Source organism: Saccopteryx bilineata, chromosome 5, assembly GCF_036850765.1.
Source record: "Saccopteryx bilineata isolate mSacBil1 chromosome 5, mSacBil1_pri_phased_curated, whole genome shotgun sequence".
NCBI classification, from domain to species: domain Eukaryota; kingdom Metazoa; phylum Chordata; class Mammalia; order Chiroptera; family Emballonuridae; genus Saccopteryx; species Saccopteryx bilineata.
Window position 1 is genome coordinate 208,860,827 of NC_089494.1, and position 15,378 is coordinate 208,876,204.

Consider the following 15,378-nt stretch of genomic DNA (forward strand, 5'->3'; position numbering starts at 1 on the left):
TTTTAATTAAATTGAAATAGAATTAAATGTTAAGAAGTTCATGAATCAAACATTTCACAAAATTAGGGACTGGAAACACTGTTCAGAGGTTGTTATTTAATAAACTGCATGCTGGGGAAAATGCAAAGCATATAAATATTCTATGAAATTTAGGTTAAAATTATACTTAAATGAATCACGTTGTTCCTCTTATAAGGTCTCAGAGCACTTTAGAGGGACATCTCTTTACAGAAAACTGAATATTTAATTTATGCAAACAATGTTACTTGTGCCTGAGTAAAATTAATCTTGGACTCTTGATCTACTAATAGTTGAAAAGCTAATTTTTCTGCCAATTCCTTATCATACTAACCAAGCCTTGAAAATCTCTACTTATAAGTAAGACTGGTTTCCTTGAACTTATTTGACACTTGCAATATTAACTTTTAATTTGGCCAAAATTCTTTTACATTTAAAGAATTACAAACCATATAAAAATGCCAAAAAAATTTGTTTCCATTCAAAATATATGGGAGATAAATTGAGCTTTTAAAAGTACCCTCGTGTGAAGCTAATGTAACCACTCTACCATGGAAACAAGATGGGTTAAGAGTAAAGGTTTAAGCTCTGGTCGATTGGCTCAGTACTAGAGCATCAGCCCAGTGAGTGGAAGTCCCGGGTTCGATTCTTTGCCAGGGCACACAGGAGAAGTGCCCATCTGCTTCTGTACCCTTCCCCCTCTCCTTTCTCTCTATCTCTCTCTCTTCCCCTCCTGCAGCTGAGGCTCCATTGGAACAATGTTGGCCTGGGCCCTGAGTATAGCTCTATAGCCTCTGCCTCAGGTGCTAGAATGGCTCCGGTTGTTACTGAGCAACATCCCAAGACAGGCAGAGCATCACCCCCTGGTGGGCATGCAGTGTGGATCCTAGTCAGGTTCATGTGAGAATCTGTCTCTCTGCCTCCCCACTTCTCACTTCAGAAAAATACAAAAAAAGAAAAGAGTAAAGGTTTACATGATGATGACAGCACCATAGAAAGGTTATGTGCATATCACGATGTACTAGCAATTGAAGAGAAGCACGCAGGAGGGTGTCACCAAAACGGAGGCAAATTCAACAGAGATCTAAACTTGGATTGCTGGATTCAAAGTCCCTAGTGCCAAGCATTACAACATGGAGCCACAAAAGCAACCAAATGCCCATCAGTAGACAAGTGGATAAAAAAGTGTGGTACATATCTACAATGGAATATTACTTGAGCATAAAAAGAATGAAATTTTACCATTTCCAACAGCATGGATGAATCTAGAAATGATTATTCTAAGTGAAATAAGTCAGTCAGAGAAAGACAAGTACCATATGATTTCACTTGTTTGTGAAACTAAAGAACAATGTAAGCGACCAAACAAAACAGAAATAGACTCATAGAATCAGAAAACAAACTAATGGTTGCCAGAGGGGAAGGGGTTGGGAGACGGGGTTGGGGGGTGGGGGGTGGGGGGAGACGAAGGGATTGAGAAGTACAGACTTGTAGTTGCAGAATAGCCATGGGGATGTAAAGTACAGCATAGTGAATATAGTCATAACATTGTGATAACTATGTATGGTGCAGGCGGGTACTTGGTATTGAGAGAACACTTCGTAAAGTATATGATTATCTAAGTACTATGCTCTACACCTGAAACGAATACAAAGTATGTACAATATTAAATGTAATCTGTAATTTAAAAAATAATATTAAAACTCTATATAGAAAGAAAACAAAATAAAGCATTCCTAACACTGGGCAGAAGCAGTCTTGCTTGTCTAAGGCAGTGGAATACAAAGTATGTACAATATTAAATGTAATCTGTAATTTAAAAAATAATATTAAAACTCTATATAGAAAGAAAACAAAATAAAAGCATTCCTAACACTGGGCAGAAGCAGTCTTGCTTGTCTAAGGCAGTGAAGGTCACAGCCCTGCCTGCTAGCAAATCTGGACACTCCAATGTGAGTCAGTTTCCCCATAAGTAACTGTGAAGGGGGCCCCTAAACAAGTGGCTGGGTGGGGCCAGGGGAGCTATGTCCTGACTATGGTTTGATTAGCTTGGACTTTCCAGTCCTGTTGAGCCCCAGGCGAGCACCCTTCTGCACCCCTTTGCTTGCAGGCTCAGGACACTCCACTTACAGGCAGGAGGGCGTCTGCAGGGACCCCACAAAACGACATTTCCCATTGATGCAGTAATGCTCGTATTTCTCGGGGCATGGAGAGAAGTAGTCATTCCACTTTGACTGTGTCGTGGTAGCTAAAAAAAAAAAAATAAGAAAAAGTTCAATAGGTCAACTCACTTTAAAAACCCATTTGTAAGTAGTATTATGTTCTTATCTTACTGCCAGGTTTTCTGTAGAATATACTATAATCTCCCATTTTTTCCTCTTTCCTCACCAGAATAAAAGTCACACTTCTGTGGCTCCACAATAGCTCTGGAGATTAGGTAACAGGGATTGTGAAGGGAACATTTTGTATTTTAATTAGATTGTTGTCCAACCTAACTCTCAAAAACGTTGGTGTTCTTTAAATAGCTGAGCATAGCTGTGATGAGAAGGTTATTCTTTTCATATAGATTATTAGAGTCATGAGGCTGATGCATTGAAGAGAAAAATATGTTTTTCCTTTCCTTTTGTTCTCTTTTAAAAATTGTTTTAACTTAAACACTTCCATAGTACTTCCTGGATACCAGATGTTGGTCTGTTTACTTTGTTTATATTATTAACTCACTTAATTCTCATAATAGCCTTGTGAAATAAGCTCCATCTTGAGCTCCTGCTTATTAAAGAACAAATCTCCTATTTATGAATGAGAGGCAAAGGCCCCTTCCAGCATCCACAGTTGATATAAGACAAGCATGAAATGCACTCAGCACATTGTCAAGCCAGCTATTCGAAGATGCCTGTCCTTAGCTCTCCACTAAGAAGCACCCAGAAGTCATGCTTCTCTGAATGAAAGATTCTCTTTCTCACTTGACTTCTAGAGGTTTTCTCTAGTTCTGAAGTTGGACAAAAGTCCTGGAAGCTTCCTATTGACCATTTTGTCTTACCTCTTAGGGTAGTGACTGCCTAATTTTTCAACTGGGGACAGTCAAATGTGACAATTTTCTCAATATAAAATGTTTCAATCAGTAACAATTGTCAAGAGGAAAAGCACAGAAATACTAATGAGCTGTTCCCTGTGCTGATTCACAATAGACATGTGCCCACACCCAGAGAAAACAACTAACTAGCAGCACAAGCCCAGGGTGGACTTTCCATGACCAGCGGCTCGCAGGACTCAGATACCCATGGAGCCAGAAAGACCACAGTGCTCACTTCAGGAGGGCATTTTACACTAGGTGTGGTGTGGCACCTGGCACCCCAATGACATCAAGCAATCCTTTTATTAATAGCAACGACTACTAAACTTCTTCCTTCATATTATGTAATGAGAACATATAATTGCTCGGGGCCACCAGCGAGAGGAATCTCAGGCGCCCTGGATGATCTATACTCGGCCAGGGCCTGATGCCTGCTCACAGTGTGAGGGGCGGCAGAGTGCGGCTGAGGAACTGGCTGACCGGGTTTTGGTTGGTGACTTAATTATAGCCGTGCTCACTGCTGGTCCGTGCCAGGTATTTCTGCTATGCATGCCAATCATGGGAATCTTATTAAAATCTGCCAGAAATGACTGCAAAGAGCCTCAAAGGCAAAGATCTGTGTGTTTTGGCAAATAATCAGTCAACTTTCACTCATCAAATACTTTCTATCTCCAGAATCCTGTAGAAGGCATTAAAATAATCAAAGAACAATGGATATCCTCTCTCTCTCTCTAAATCAGCAGAATAGAATAAACTCAAGAAAATAATGAGCAACCAAACAGCAAAAACAACTATAGTAACTGTGTAAACAGTTTGTCCACTGGAAACAGCAGATAGAACCCAGGACTGCGAGGAGGAAATAGTGTTTCATTTTCAGCTCTTCCTTTCATTTGCCACATGGGTCTGGCAAAGTGAAGTAAGCTGCCTGAGCCTCAGTTTCCTCATCTGCAAACTGTAGATGCGAACATCCGCCTTGTTCAGAGCTCCAAAATATAATGCACGCGGAAATCATAGCACGGTGCCCGGACAGTGAAGTCCTCAGTAAATGAGTTGATCCTAGAATCATGGAAATCTGGGCAATTCTAAGAGAAATCTTGTGTGAATACAAAGATGTTTGATTAATTAAGGAAAAATATCTGGAAATGTAGATTTTTTTTTTCTCTTTAATTAGGAGGAGGTGAGAAAGCAATTGAGATTTGGAGAATGTCAGGAACACAATCTCAGGGGCAGGAATATGCAAACCTAATTCAGGGGCAAATTGAATGGGAACAATGGAAGTGACTTGAAGGGGAGGAGCCAAGGATGGCTGTGAATGGAGTCAGAGACTCCAGTTGTCAGGAGGCTGAAGTGTTGACCCTTGAAACCCAAGGCACAAGACAGCTGAATAAGTTCCTTATGGATTCAATTCAATGGTACATGTGCAAACTGAACTGGGAAGCATTTTATACATGTGTTAGGTAAGAGAGTGTCCACTGAGGAGGAAGATGCAGGACAAGGAGAAAAGTGGGACACACCTGAACCCTGCAGGTACAGGCGATGTGGGCCTGGGGCAGGGGCGTGCGGGGCAGGGGCCTGCGGAGCAAGGAGAAGATAAGAAGCAATAGGAGCCTGACCTGTGGTGGCGCAGTGGATAAAAGCATCGACCTGGAACGCTGAGGTCACCAGTTCAAAACCCTGGGCTTGCCTGGTCAAGGCACATATGGGAGTTGATGCTTCCAGCTCCTCCCTCCCCCTTCTCTCTCTCTCTTTCTCTCTCTCTCTCACTCTCTCTCCTCTCTAAAAATTAATAAAGAAAAAAATATATATTTTAAAAAAAGAAGCAATAGGACTTAGTGACAGATTCGCTGTATTTCAGAGAGGTCTCTTTTACATTGCAAAACATACCAGACTTTACATAGAATCTGTATGGTTCTGTGTTCTGATCTTGACTGTCACCTTTAGTTGTTGTTCCCATTTAAACAAAGCCAGCAGTCTCAGAAACAGCCCACTGACCATGATCCCCAAAACCGCCTTTATTAACAGCTGCTGCTGGACACAGTATTTGCTCAGCTTGGTTCATCCGACAACATGCACCTGTGCCGGGGCAATGTTGCCAGGCCCTGTTCTGACAGCTCGCAGAGCTCTCTTCTTTGTCAAGTTAGCATGCTTTTAAAAATTCACGGCTTTATTTGGATTTAAAAGCCTTTCCATGCCATTAAATAGAAAATATCCAGTGATTTCTTAATAGAATTTTAAAACCTGGAAGAAAGGTACATCACGCATACTGCCCCGCCCCTTCCAAAAAAAGCCAGGATGATCTAGTTTTTCTCTCCCACGGAAATTCTAAGCTTATAAGCATTGCCCCTTTGGAATTGCATCTACAATTTTATTTACTTTCATTTAAAGGTCATGAAATTCACATTATTTGAAAGTTGAACAACTGTGAAATTTAACATTTTCTGCCTCTCATGAGATCTGATGATTTAGGGTGGGGAATGACATTTTATACCATTCCATTCAGGGATGTGTCCCAACAAGAAGGAAAAGTTAATCCTATGACAAAAGTAAGATTAGTCCCATGTATTGAGTTTCTCTGTTGAGAATCGAGTGGCATGGTCTGGACAATGTAACAGTCCTGAAAATTCTGCTGGTTCTGGGGTGTGGAATTAACTGATCTTTTATCCCCCACCTTCCTCTTTTCCAACACACATGGCCCCAAACCAAGACATTCCTCTGGGAGTGAGCCTGCCACAAAATTGCACTGGAAAACTCCCTCCTCTGGCGGGCCAGGTCACGGCAGTCTCACCAGTGCACGGGCACCACAGGTAATCTATCTCAGTCTCTTCCTGAGACACCATGTTCCAAAGATTCTAAGTAAGAAAACGCAAGGCTTGCTGCAGGTCAGTGTATATTAAAATGTGATGCTAAGAGTTAGCAAAAGGGATCAGAAGTAAAACTTTCTTTGATCATATGGACAGATGAGCAAGAAGTGGCTCTTCCTTGGGTGATAGTGATAGACAAGACATGATGGTTTCTCTTGAGCCAAACTCAGCAGGAGGACACAGCAAACACCCAAATCACTTTGTTTAAATATGGATTTTCCCTCAAGTTGATGAATGGTTTGATTAACAGCATTCTTCCCTGGTCCTTCTGTACATGATTCTTATTCTCAAGTCAAAACAGGCTTTGTGATGTCTTTGTGATGAAAACTCTTCAGATTTGAAACACTAGGTCTATTATTCATAAAACCTTCACTTATTTATTTGAATCATGCTCATTACAAATGTATTTAGTAGGTTTGTAAGTGATTCATATCAGCAGTTCTTCAGCAAACAGCACTAAGGATAATGCACAATTATTGCAATGTTTTTTTAAACTTTATTACCATGTTTATAATCTCATAGTATATCTGACCCCAAGTTAGATACATAGTTAAATCTCCATGTAAGAGAATTAAAAGGAAGTGCTCAATGTTGAGATATATGTCCCACAAGTGTTAACAAAGAGAGTGGAAGGCACACAAACACCTATAAATGCATCTTCCCACACAGACACTCGACTGAAAAGGGAAACCCCTAGAGCACAGGATAGTTTAAGTGGCCCCCACAGGGTTTGGAGAAGTTTCTCCGTAGCCCTGAAGTAGAGCCCTTGCTTCCAGCCATCTTCCCAGTAGCGATTTCCTCCTTTTAAAACCTTGTTACGCCAAAAGGTAAGAAATAAAGTTTTATATTTTTAAAGTTATTTTCCCTTCTTGCCTTGCTAATAAACTCCCTGAGACCAGGGAATCTAGATTCACAATGCCCCTGGAGAAGCGCAGCATTTGACATTTAGTGTAATTGAGGAATCCCATTTGTCTTGATCCAATGCCATTTCCTGTAGAAATGGGAAAGGGCTGGCTGCTCCAGAACAAGAAGCCTAGATCTCACAGATGCTCTTGTTACCCCTCCTGTGCTACTGGAATATGCTTGTGCAGGAGGCTCATTAATCCCACTGTATGTCTTTTACCTGAGGGATCTGCCAACCATTTCTGACCTGACAGGAGTGGGCTGTCACTTAGAGCTACCTTTTTTTTCACTCTATACCTTTCAAGAAAAAGAAAAAAGAAAGAAAGTGAAAGAAGGATCCCATGTTGAAGTGTGAATGTATTTGCATATACCTGAAATTATTCATAGCTGGGTAGTGGCAAACAAAGAGCAATGGACAGGAGGATTTTTTTCTTTTTTTTTTGAGTGTAGAGTATGCAGTTTTTAGGGCTATGATGTCTCCTTTGCTCATTTTCCTTTGCTGGTTCTTTCTCAGCTCCCCAAACTCCAAATTTTGCATGGCATTGGGGTTCAATGCTTTTCCACCCCTTCTCTTCTCTCCACTGCCTCCCTCAGTGTTTCTTGGCATTAACATATTTATAGTAACAATTTCCAAATGTATGTTTTCATCCTAGATCTCTTTCCTCAGTGTCATCTGTCCAACTACCATCTCCACTTGGCTATCCAAGGCCATTTCAGTTTAACACTTCCAAAATGGAACATCTGACTTTCTCCCTTAAATCAGGTCTTTCCTCATGTCATTAGTTATTCACATGCTTTCTGTAATTCAGGTCAGAAATTTTGCGGTCATCTTGCCTTTTTCTTTTTTACTCTACATCCAATTCTTCAGAAAATTCTATTGGTTGTATTTAAAATATGCAGAATTATCCATCTCCAATACCCTGGTCTAAGCCCATCATCATGTCTGGTCTGGAAGTCACCTCTGTGGTAACCACTGCTAAGTAGTCCCCCTGATTTTTCCCCTAACTCTCTGGTCTGCACACACAGAAACCATATGGATGCTGTTAAAAGTCACTCAGAGTGAAAGTCGAAGGCTTTCATCTCCTTGCAGAGTCTCTACAGTACACCACTCATTACTTCTTTTTCCTCATAACCTCTCTGATGTCATCTTTGACTATTTTGTTCATTACTGCATTCTTGGCACCTGGAACAGAGCCTCCTGCACAAGAGGTGTTCATAAATATTGGTGGAATGCATAAACTCCTCACTCAAAACAGAAAGTGACAAACTAAAAATGAAATGCTTTGTCTCTGGAGTTATTTAAAGATAAAATCATGAAGTCATTTAGAAGCAGGAACAACTTCTAAAGCTCATCTAATTCACTTCATTGTACAGTTTAAAAACTGAGTCTTTGAAAGCTTAAATGACTTGTCCAAGGTCACATGATCAATCAATAGAGACAATATGCTTTTTGTTCACATTAGTTCTTTTTTCAAGAACTTTTGGTCAATATTTGAACTTTATTTTCAAGCAATTATTTTTCAAAATTCCCTTATTTATATATTCAGCAGTCTGATCTTCCCATATGATGCTAGCTAGCAGTTAGCACGGTGATTAAGATCACATATTCTAGAGCCAGTCTTTCTAAATTCATGCTAAGTGGGGGGGGGGTAGGGGACAAAGTTTTGCCCCTCACCAAAAAAATATAGGTCTTTTGGGATATTGATTTGAAGCTGGTAATAAAGGAAAAAATAACTCAGAAAGAACATTTGACCCTCTCCCTGTATTACCTAAAAGACATTTAGATAGAGCACATGCTGCAGGAAGGGAGATACAGATCATAACAGAACCACAGTTTAGTGTGAACTGCTAGGATGTGGCAGGCAGGGCGGAACCCACCGAAGCCTGTTGGATCAAAGTCCTGGCTGTGTCGGTTGTGAAAGACGGCCCAGCAAGCACTTATTTACCAAAGATTTGTTGTTCCATCTCCACGTGAGTCGCTTTCTGCCCTCTGAAGTGTCAGACCTCAACATTTCCCCTCCCCTCAGCTCCAGATTGGCATGTAGGCCTCAGCTGTCCAGTGGGTCATTGAGTCCCAGGTTCTTATTGCACTCACACATGTAGCTACTATTAAATTTCGCTATTTTCTCCTGTTAATCTGTCTCATCTAAATTTCATTATTAGCTCATACAGAAGAATTTAAGAAGGTCAGGGTTGGGGTGGGGATTAATTTTTTGACCTCTGTAGAGGCTACTCTGCTTACTGTGTGACATAAACAAACTAAACATCTTTTGCACTGTAAAGAAAGAATCAACAGACTAAAGAGGTAATCAACAGTTACTATGACAAATAATATGTAGTTTCTTCAAATAATTAAAAATACATCAAACATATTGATCCACCAATCCCACTTTTGGATATAAATGCTAAAGAATTAAAATCAGTATCTCACAGTAATATCTGCCTCCTATGTTAATTGCAGCACTGTCCAGTCACAGAAGGACAAATATAACCTGATTCCACTAATGTGCGGTTTCTCAGTAACCACCTCCATGGGAGCAGAGGAAAATGGTGGTTGCCAGGGGATGGAGGGAGGGAGAAATGAAGAATTTTTGTTCAATGGTTATAAAATTTTAGTTACACAAGATGACTAATTTATAGAATTCTGCTCTACAACATTATGCGGATAATAAACAGTACTATATTGTACATTTAAAATTTTGTTAAAGGGTAGATATCATGTTAAATGTTTTTACTACAATAAAGAAAATTAAAAAAACATTTAGGATATGATGAGGCAGATTGTTTAACACTGTCAATCATCAAATTATGGAATAATTCCCCCAAAGAAAACATGTTAATGCCATCATTTAAACCATTTGAGTCTTTAACTCAATATAACCTCCATTTAGGGACTGATTTTCATGAACTTTATTAAGAGTGATACTGAGATGAGGGAGGCATATGATGCACTTTACTTGTAGCAAAGTATTTTACATAATTCAGTTCAGGCTGATAAGGCTAATTGTATTACCTTGGCGAAGCCATTAAATTTCTTTGACTTTTTAGTTTACATATTTAAAAAAATAAAAAAAGGTGAAAGGATTAAGCAAACAAACATACAAAAAATCCAAACAATAAAACAAAACAAACAAACCCTTATAAACACATGGACACAAACAACAGTATGGTGATTACCAGGAAGGAAAGGGGGTGGAGGAAGATAGGAGAGGGGATGGGAGTAATAAGTGGTGGTGGTGGGGAGCTTGGCTCGGGAAGTGAGCCCATTATAAGGTGTATGGATGATGTGTAATGGAATTGTGAACCTGAAAACTATGACTTTGTTGGCCAATGTCACTCCAATAAATTCAATAAAAAAGGAAAAAAAATAAATGATGGTTTTGGAGGAATAAAATAAACCATTTGAAATCTAACTAAAGAAAAACACACAGGCACATAAAGTTGGCCTTGTTCTTCTCCTTGCATGGGTGAAAAGACCCACACAAACATGAGCTAAGACACCCACAGCCTATGAGCACTCTCCCAGGGGTCCCCAAACTTTTTACACAGGGGGCCAGTTCACTGTCCCTCAGACCGTTGGAGGGCTGCCACATACAGTGCTCCTTTCACTGACCACCAATGAAAGAGGTGCCCTTTCTGGAAGTGTGGTGGGGGCCGGATAAATGGCCTCAGGGGGCCTCATGCAGCCCCGGGGCCCTGTAGTTTGGGGATGCCTGCTAGACCACCCACTGGTATGAAGGAAGAAAGAGAAAGATGGGCCGGAATTGATGATTCACATCAGAACAACTTGCTCAGCATTTTCCTGGCTCAGTTACAACTTCTCCAGGGTATTAGGAAAGGAGCCCCAAGCCACCATAGCCCCAACTCAAAAAATCTTCTACAGAATACAGGAGGCTTTACACTCTACCCTACATTTGGAATTGGCCTGTGTTTTGTTTTATTTATTTTATTTATTTGGGGGGGGGGTAGACAGGAACAGACAGACCAAAAGGGAGAGAGATGAGAAGCAACAACTCATAGTTACGGCTCCTTAGTTGTTCATTTATTGCTTTCTCATATGTGTCTTCACTGGGGGGAGCGGCTTCAGCTGAGCTACTGACCCCTAACTCAAGCCAGTGACTTTGGGCTTCAAGCCAATGACCTTTGGGTTAAAGTCAGTGACTATGGGGTCATGTCTATGATCCCACACTCAAGCCGGTGACCCTGTGTTCAAGCTGGTGAGCCCGTGCTCAAGCCAGCAACCTTGGGGTTTTGAACCTGGGTCTTCAGCATCCCAGGTAAATGCTCTATCTACTGCATGACTGGCTGGTCAGGCCTGTTTTGTTTTAAATCAGAAACAACAAATGTAGAAGACCAGACCACACAATCTATAAAGGATAGACATAACTTTAGATCAGGGGTCAGCAAATTATGGCTGATGGGCCAAATGTGTCCCACAGTCTGTTACTCTAAATAAAATCTTATCAGAAGACATCCAAGGCCAAAGTTTTCATAGTATCAGTGGCTACTTTCACAGTAAAATGGCAGAGTTGAGTAGCTGCAACAAAGACTCATGGCCTAAGATAATATTACCTGGCCTTTTATAGGCTGACCTATGCCTTAGACCAGTAGTCCCCAACCTTTTTGGGGCCATGGACCAATTTAATGTCAGAAAATATTTTCATGGACTGCCTTTAAGGTGGGACGGATAAATGCACAAAATAGAATTATGTGACCGGCGTAAAAACTGTGGTATTTTTAAATATAATTGTCGAACTTACGAGACAAGTGTCAAGAGTGAGTCTTAGACGGATATAACAGAGGAAATATGGTCATTTTTAAAAAATAAAACATCATTCAGACTTAAATATAAATAAAACGGAAATAATGTAAGTTATTTATTCTTTCTCTGTGGACCAGTACCAAATGGCCCACGGACCGGTACCGGTCTGCAGCCTGGGGGTTGGGGTTCACTGCCTTAGACTAATAATTTTAAGAATAGTAATTCAAGTATCTCTAAGGTAAAATACATAAAAATGACTGCCTTCTTTTCATCTTTTAAATTGTGGAATAGAAAAAAAAATTAATATAAATAGAATATGCCAACTCTCTACGAATCTAGTCTATGATAGCACATGCTAGAGTCTAGAGCACCCATCAATGACACTACAGTACTGTCATGATTAAGAATGAAAGCACTAGAGTCAGAAAGACCTGAGTGTGAATCCCGGATTTGCTCCTTGCCTGCTGTGTAATCTTTAGCGGGTTACCTAATCTTTCTTTCTAGGCTTCATTTTGAAATAAAGTCAGAAATATTACCCAACTCCTAGGGCCTTTGAGAAGAGTGAATAAATGTAAAGCCCTTAGCACAGTACTTGGCACATTAGTATGTGTTAAACAAAAAACTACCTAGTTTTATGACTATTACATTATCAAAAAAATTAAATTAGGGAAACACCTTTCCAAGATTGAAGATGAAGTTTATGACACGCACATGCATGGCTTGTTAAGCATTACCTGCACAGTTGTCTCTGGCATCCCCACAGAGAAGGCCGTCATGTTCAGGACTTCTGGTTGAATTCCCGTCTGCCACAGCACAGTGGAGGGTCACTAGACCTTCATGTTCAAAACAGAATCAAAACAAACATGAAAACTTGAAAATTTTCCTCAATTTTGAAATACACTATCAAAATTACGACCCATTTATAAAAATAAAACTGTGACTCCCATTTCCAACCCGTTCTCCCACAGTGAAGGGTGTGTACACAGGCCAGTATGTCTCATAAAAAAAAGCTCAGTGCTGAAGACAGAATTTTCAAGCCCGCATAATTATGCACCTTAAGTGAGGAAACCATAATTTGAGATGAAACCTTATTATACAAACATAAAATAGAGTTCTCAGCCACTGGAGGAATATATTAATGAATTTCCAGAGAGATGGAATGATGGGCCTATATGGCAACGTACTTTCTCCATTCCACACAGACCCAATGTTACTCAGGGATTAACTCTGGAGGGTCCTTTTTCCTGGAAAGATGTAACCTAGATATTCAATTCATGGGAACCATTTTAACACTTCAAGTTCCTCCACTACTTATCTCTGTCTCTGAGAAAGACAGGCCTCTTAGAAAGGAATAGGGGAGAGAGAAACACAGCATGTGGTTGGAACAGTTTAGAAAATAATGTGAAGTTTTTGCCTGGACCTGATTCAAGTGAGCCAGAAGGCTCCTGGAGTCCGAGGCATTCTTTTTAAAGGGCCCACACACAGACTTACTCAGACTCACTTCCTCTGAGCTCCAGTGCTTGAAAGGAACCAGGGACAAACAGAGAGAAACTGAATTGTCTGTTATCAGGGCAGGAGTTGAGGGGTCAGCTTTCTGTTAGAGAAACGTGCTGTCAGAAGCCAGTTTTTCTTTTTTGAGCTCTCTACCCACAAAAATCATGAGTGGGCTCCATAACTGGGTCTCCATCAACTTGGCTAACACTGTTCCCCCTGCCATGATGATTCCCAGAGATCCCACCCCACACAATTTGCAGGCCCACCCAAGGTTTCCAGTGGCTTTTCCCTATGAATGACCCATCTTGGCTCAAGCTTCAGACTTTCCAACAGTCTCTCAAACAAGCAACATCTGGCCCTGGCATGCTCCATACTTCTCACTAAGTGGCCTCAGGCCTGACACTAATGGAAACTGGCCTTGATTCACAACTTGACCTCTCCTGGGCAGCTCTAAGCCCAGCACAAGTAGCAGCCACCTGAAGATAACTTTGTAGCTCATGTTGAGTGGCTCCAAGCAGAACACAAGCAGTGGTTGACCTTGGCCTGTACCTTCTGGGAGGCCCCAGAGCAAGTGGACAGCTTCAGACGACATTGAACCACCACCTAACGACCTCTACAAGTGACACACTCAAGAGGTGGATTCAATGGCCATTAGAGCTTCACGGAAGTAAGTCTTGTTTTGTGGGGTGGACCCATGCACAGCTGAACCTCCGTAGTGATCACAGCCATGTTGATTAGCCTGGGGGTAAATTTCTTCCACTGATGGGCCAACAGCAATCAAGGCTCAACTATAACAGAAAAATGTACATAACCCACACAAAAAAATCTACCTCGAGTGCCCAGCACAGGTGGATGAGGAGGCTGTACCACTGGATCCTACAGGGCACCTTCTACCTTAGGCCACTCTACCAAGCCAGGGAGACACAGCAGTGCTACCTAATAAATAGAAAGAAACACAGGGAGGCTGCCAAAATGAGGAGACAGAAGAACTTGTTACAAATGAAAGAACAGAACAAAACTCCATAAAAAGAACTAAACCCAATGAGAACAAGAAATCTACCAGATGCAGAGTTAAAAACACTGTTACAAGGATGCTTAATGAACTTAGGGGGAAGAGTAGATGAACTCAGAACTTCAACAGCATAAAAAAATACATGGACACCACAGAAAAAGAACCAGTCATAGATAAAGAACACACTAATTGAAATGAGGAATAATTTACAGGGAATCAACAGTAGAGGAGATGAAGCTGTGAATCAAAGCAGTGATTTGGAACATCAGATAAGCAGATAAGAAACATAAAAACATCCAAACAGAACAACAACAAAAAGAATTTTAAAAAATTACATTAGTGTATAGAGCTTCTGGGACAACTTCAAGTGTACCAGCATTTGCATGGTGCGGGGTGCTAGAAGGAAAAAAGAGAGAGCAAGAAATTGAAAACCTGTTTTTAAAAAAATGACAGAAAACTTCCTCAACTTGGTGAAGGAAATAAACCTACCAGTTTAGAAAGCATAAAGAGTCCCAAACAAGATGAACACAAAAAGACCCACACCAAGACACATAATAATTAAAATGTCAAATGTTAAAGACAAAGAAAGAATCTTAAAAGCAACAAAGATAAGCAGTTACCAACAAGGGAGTTCCCATCAGACTATCAGCTGATTTTTCAACAGAAACTTTGCAGGATAGAAGGAATTGGCAAGGATTACTGAAAGTGATGGAAAGCAAGAACCTATAACCAGGACTACTCTGTTCAGCAAAGTTATCATTCAGAATCAAAGGACAGATAAAGAGCTTCCCAGAACTCCTTTTACTAAAGGAGTTCATCACCACCAAACTAGTATTATATGAAATGTTAAAGGGTCTTCTTTAAAAAGTTAAAAAATATGAACAATAAAGCAGCAATGAATACATATCTATCAACAATTAAATCTAAAAAAACAAAATAAATGAACAAGCAGAACAGAAACAGACTCATAGATACAGGGAACATTTGAATGATTGCCAGATAGGAGGGTGGGTTAAGGGGAGTGGGTGAAAAAAGGGAAAAGATTAAGAAGTACAAATTGGTAGCAACAGAAGAGTCATGGGAATGTAAAATACAGCACAGAGAATATAGTCAATAATATTTTAATAACTATGTGTAGTGTCAGATGATCACTTAGTAAGTAAGTTATATAATGTCTAATCACTGGGGTGTACCTGAAACTAATATTGTATGTCAACTATAATTGAAAAACAAAAAATGATTTTTTAAAAAAAGA

The 15,378-nt window shown here is 40.3% G+C and overlaps 1 protein-coding gene across 2 annotated transcripts in view; it reads right to left on the bottom strand.

The window, feature by feature from the left end:
* BTC (betacellulin) overlaps window positions 1–15,378 on the bottom strand; it is a 48,071-nt gene that overhangs the window by 9,075 nt on the left and 23,618 nt on the right. For both annotated transcript variants that reach the window (XM_066281065.1, XM_066281064.1), the window contains exons 2-3: window positions 12,352–12,450; window positions 2,149–2,266 (exon numbers count right to left, since the gene is read on the bottom strand). In XM_066281065.1, coding sequence (XP_066137162.1) covers window positions 2,149–2,266; window positions 12,352–12,450 — 217 coding nt within the window. The remainder of the gene's footprint in view (window positions 1–2,148; window positions 2,267–12,351; window positions 12,451–15,378) is intronic.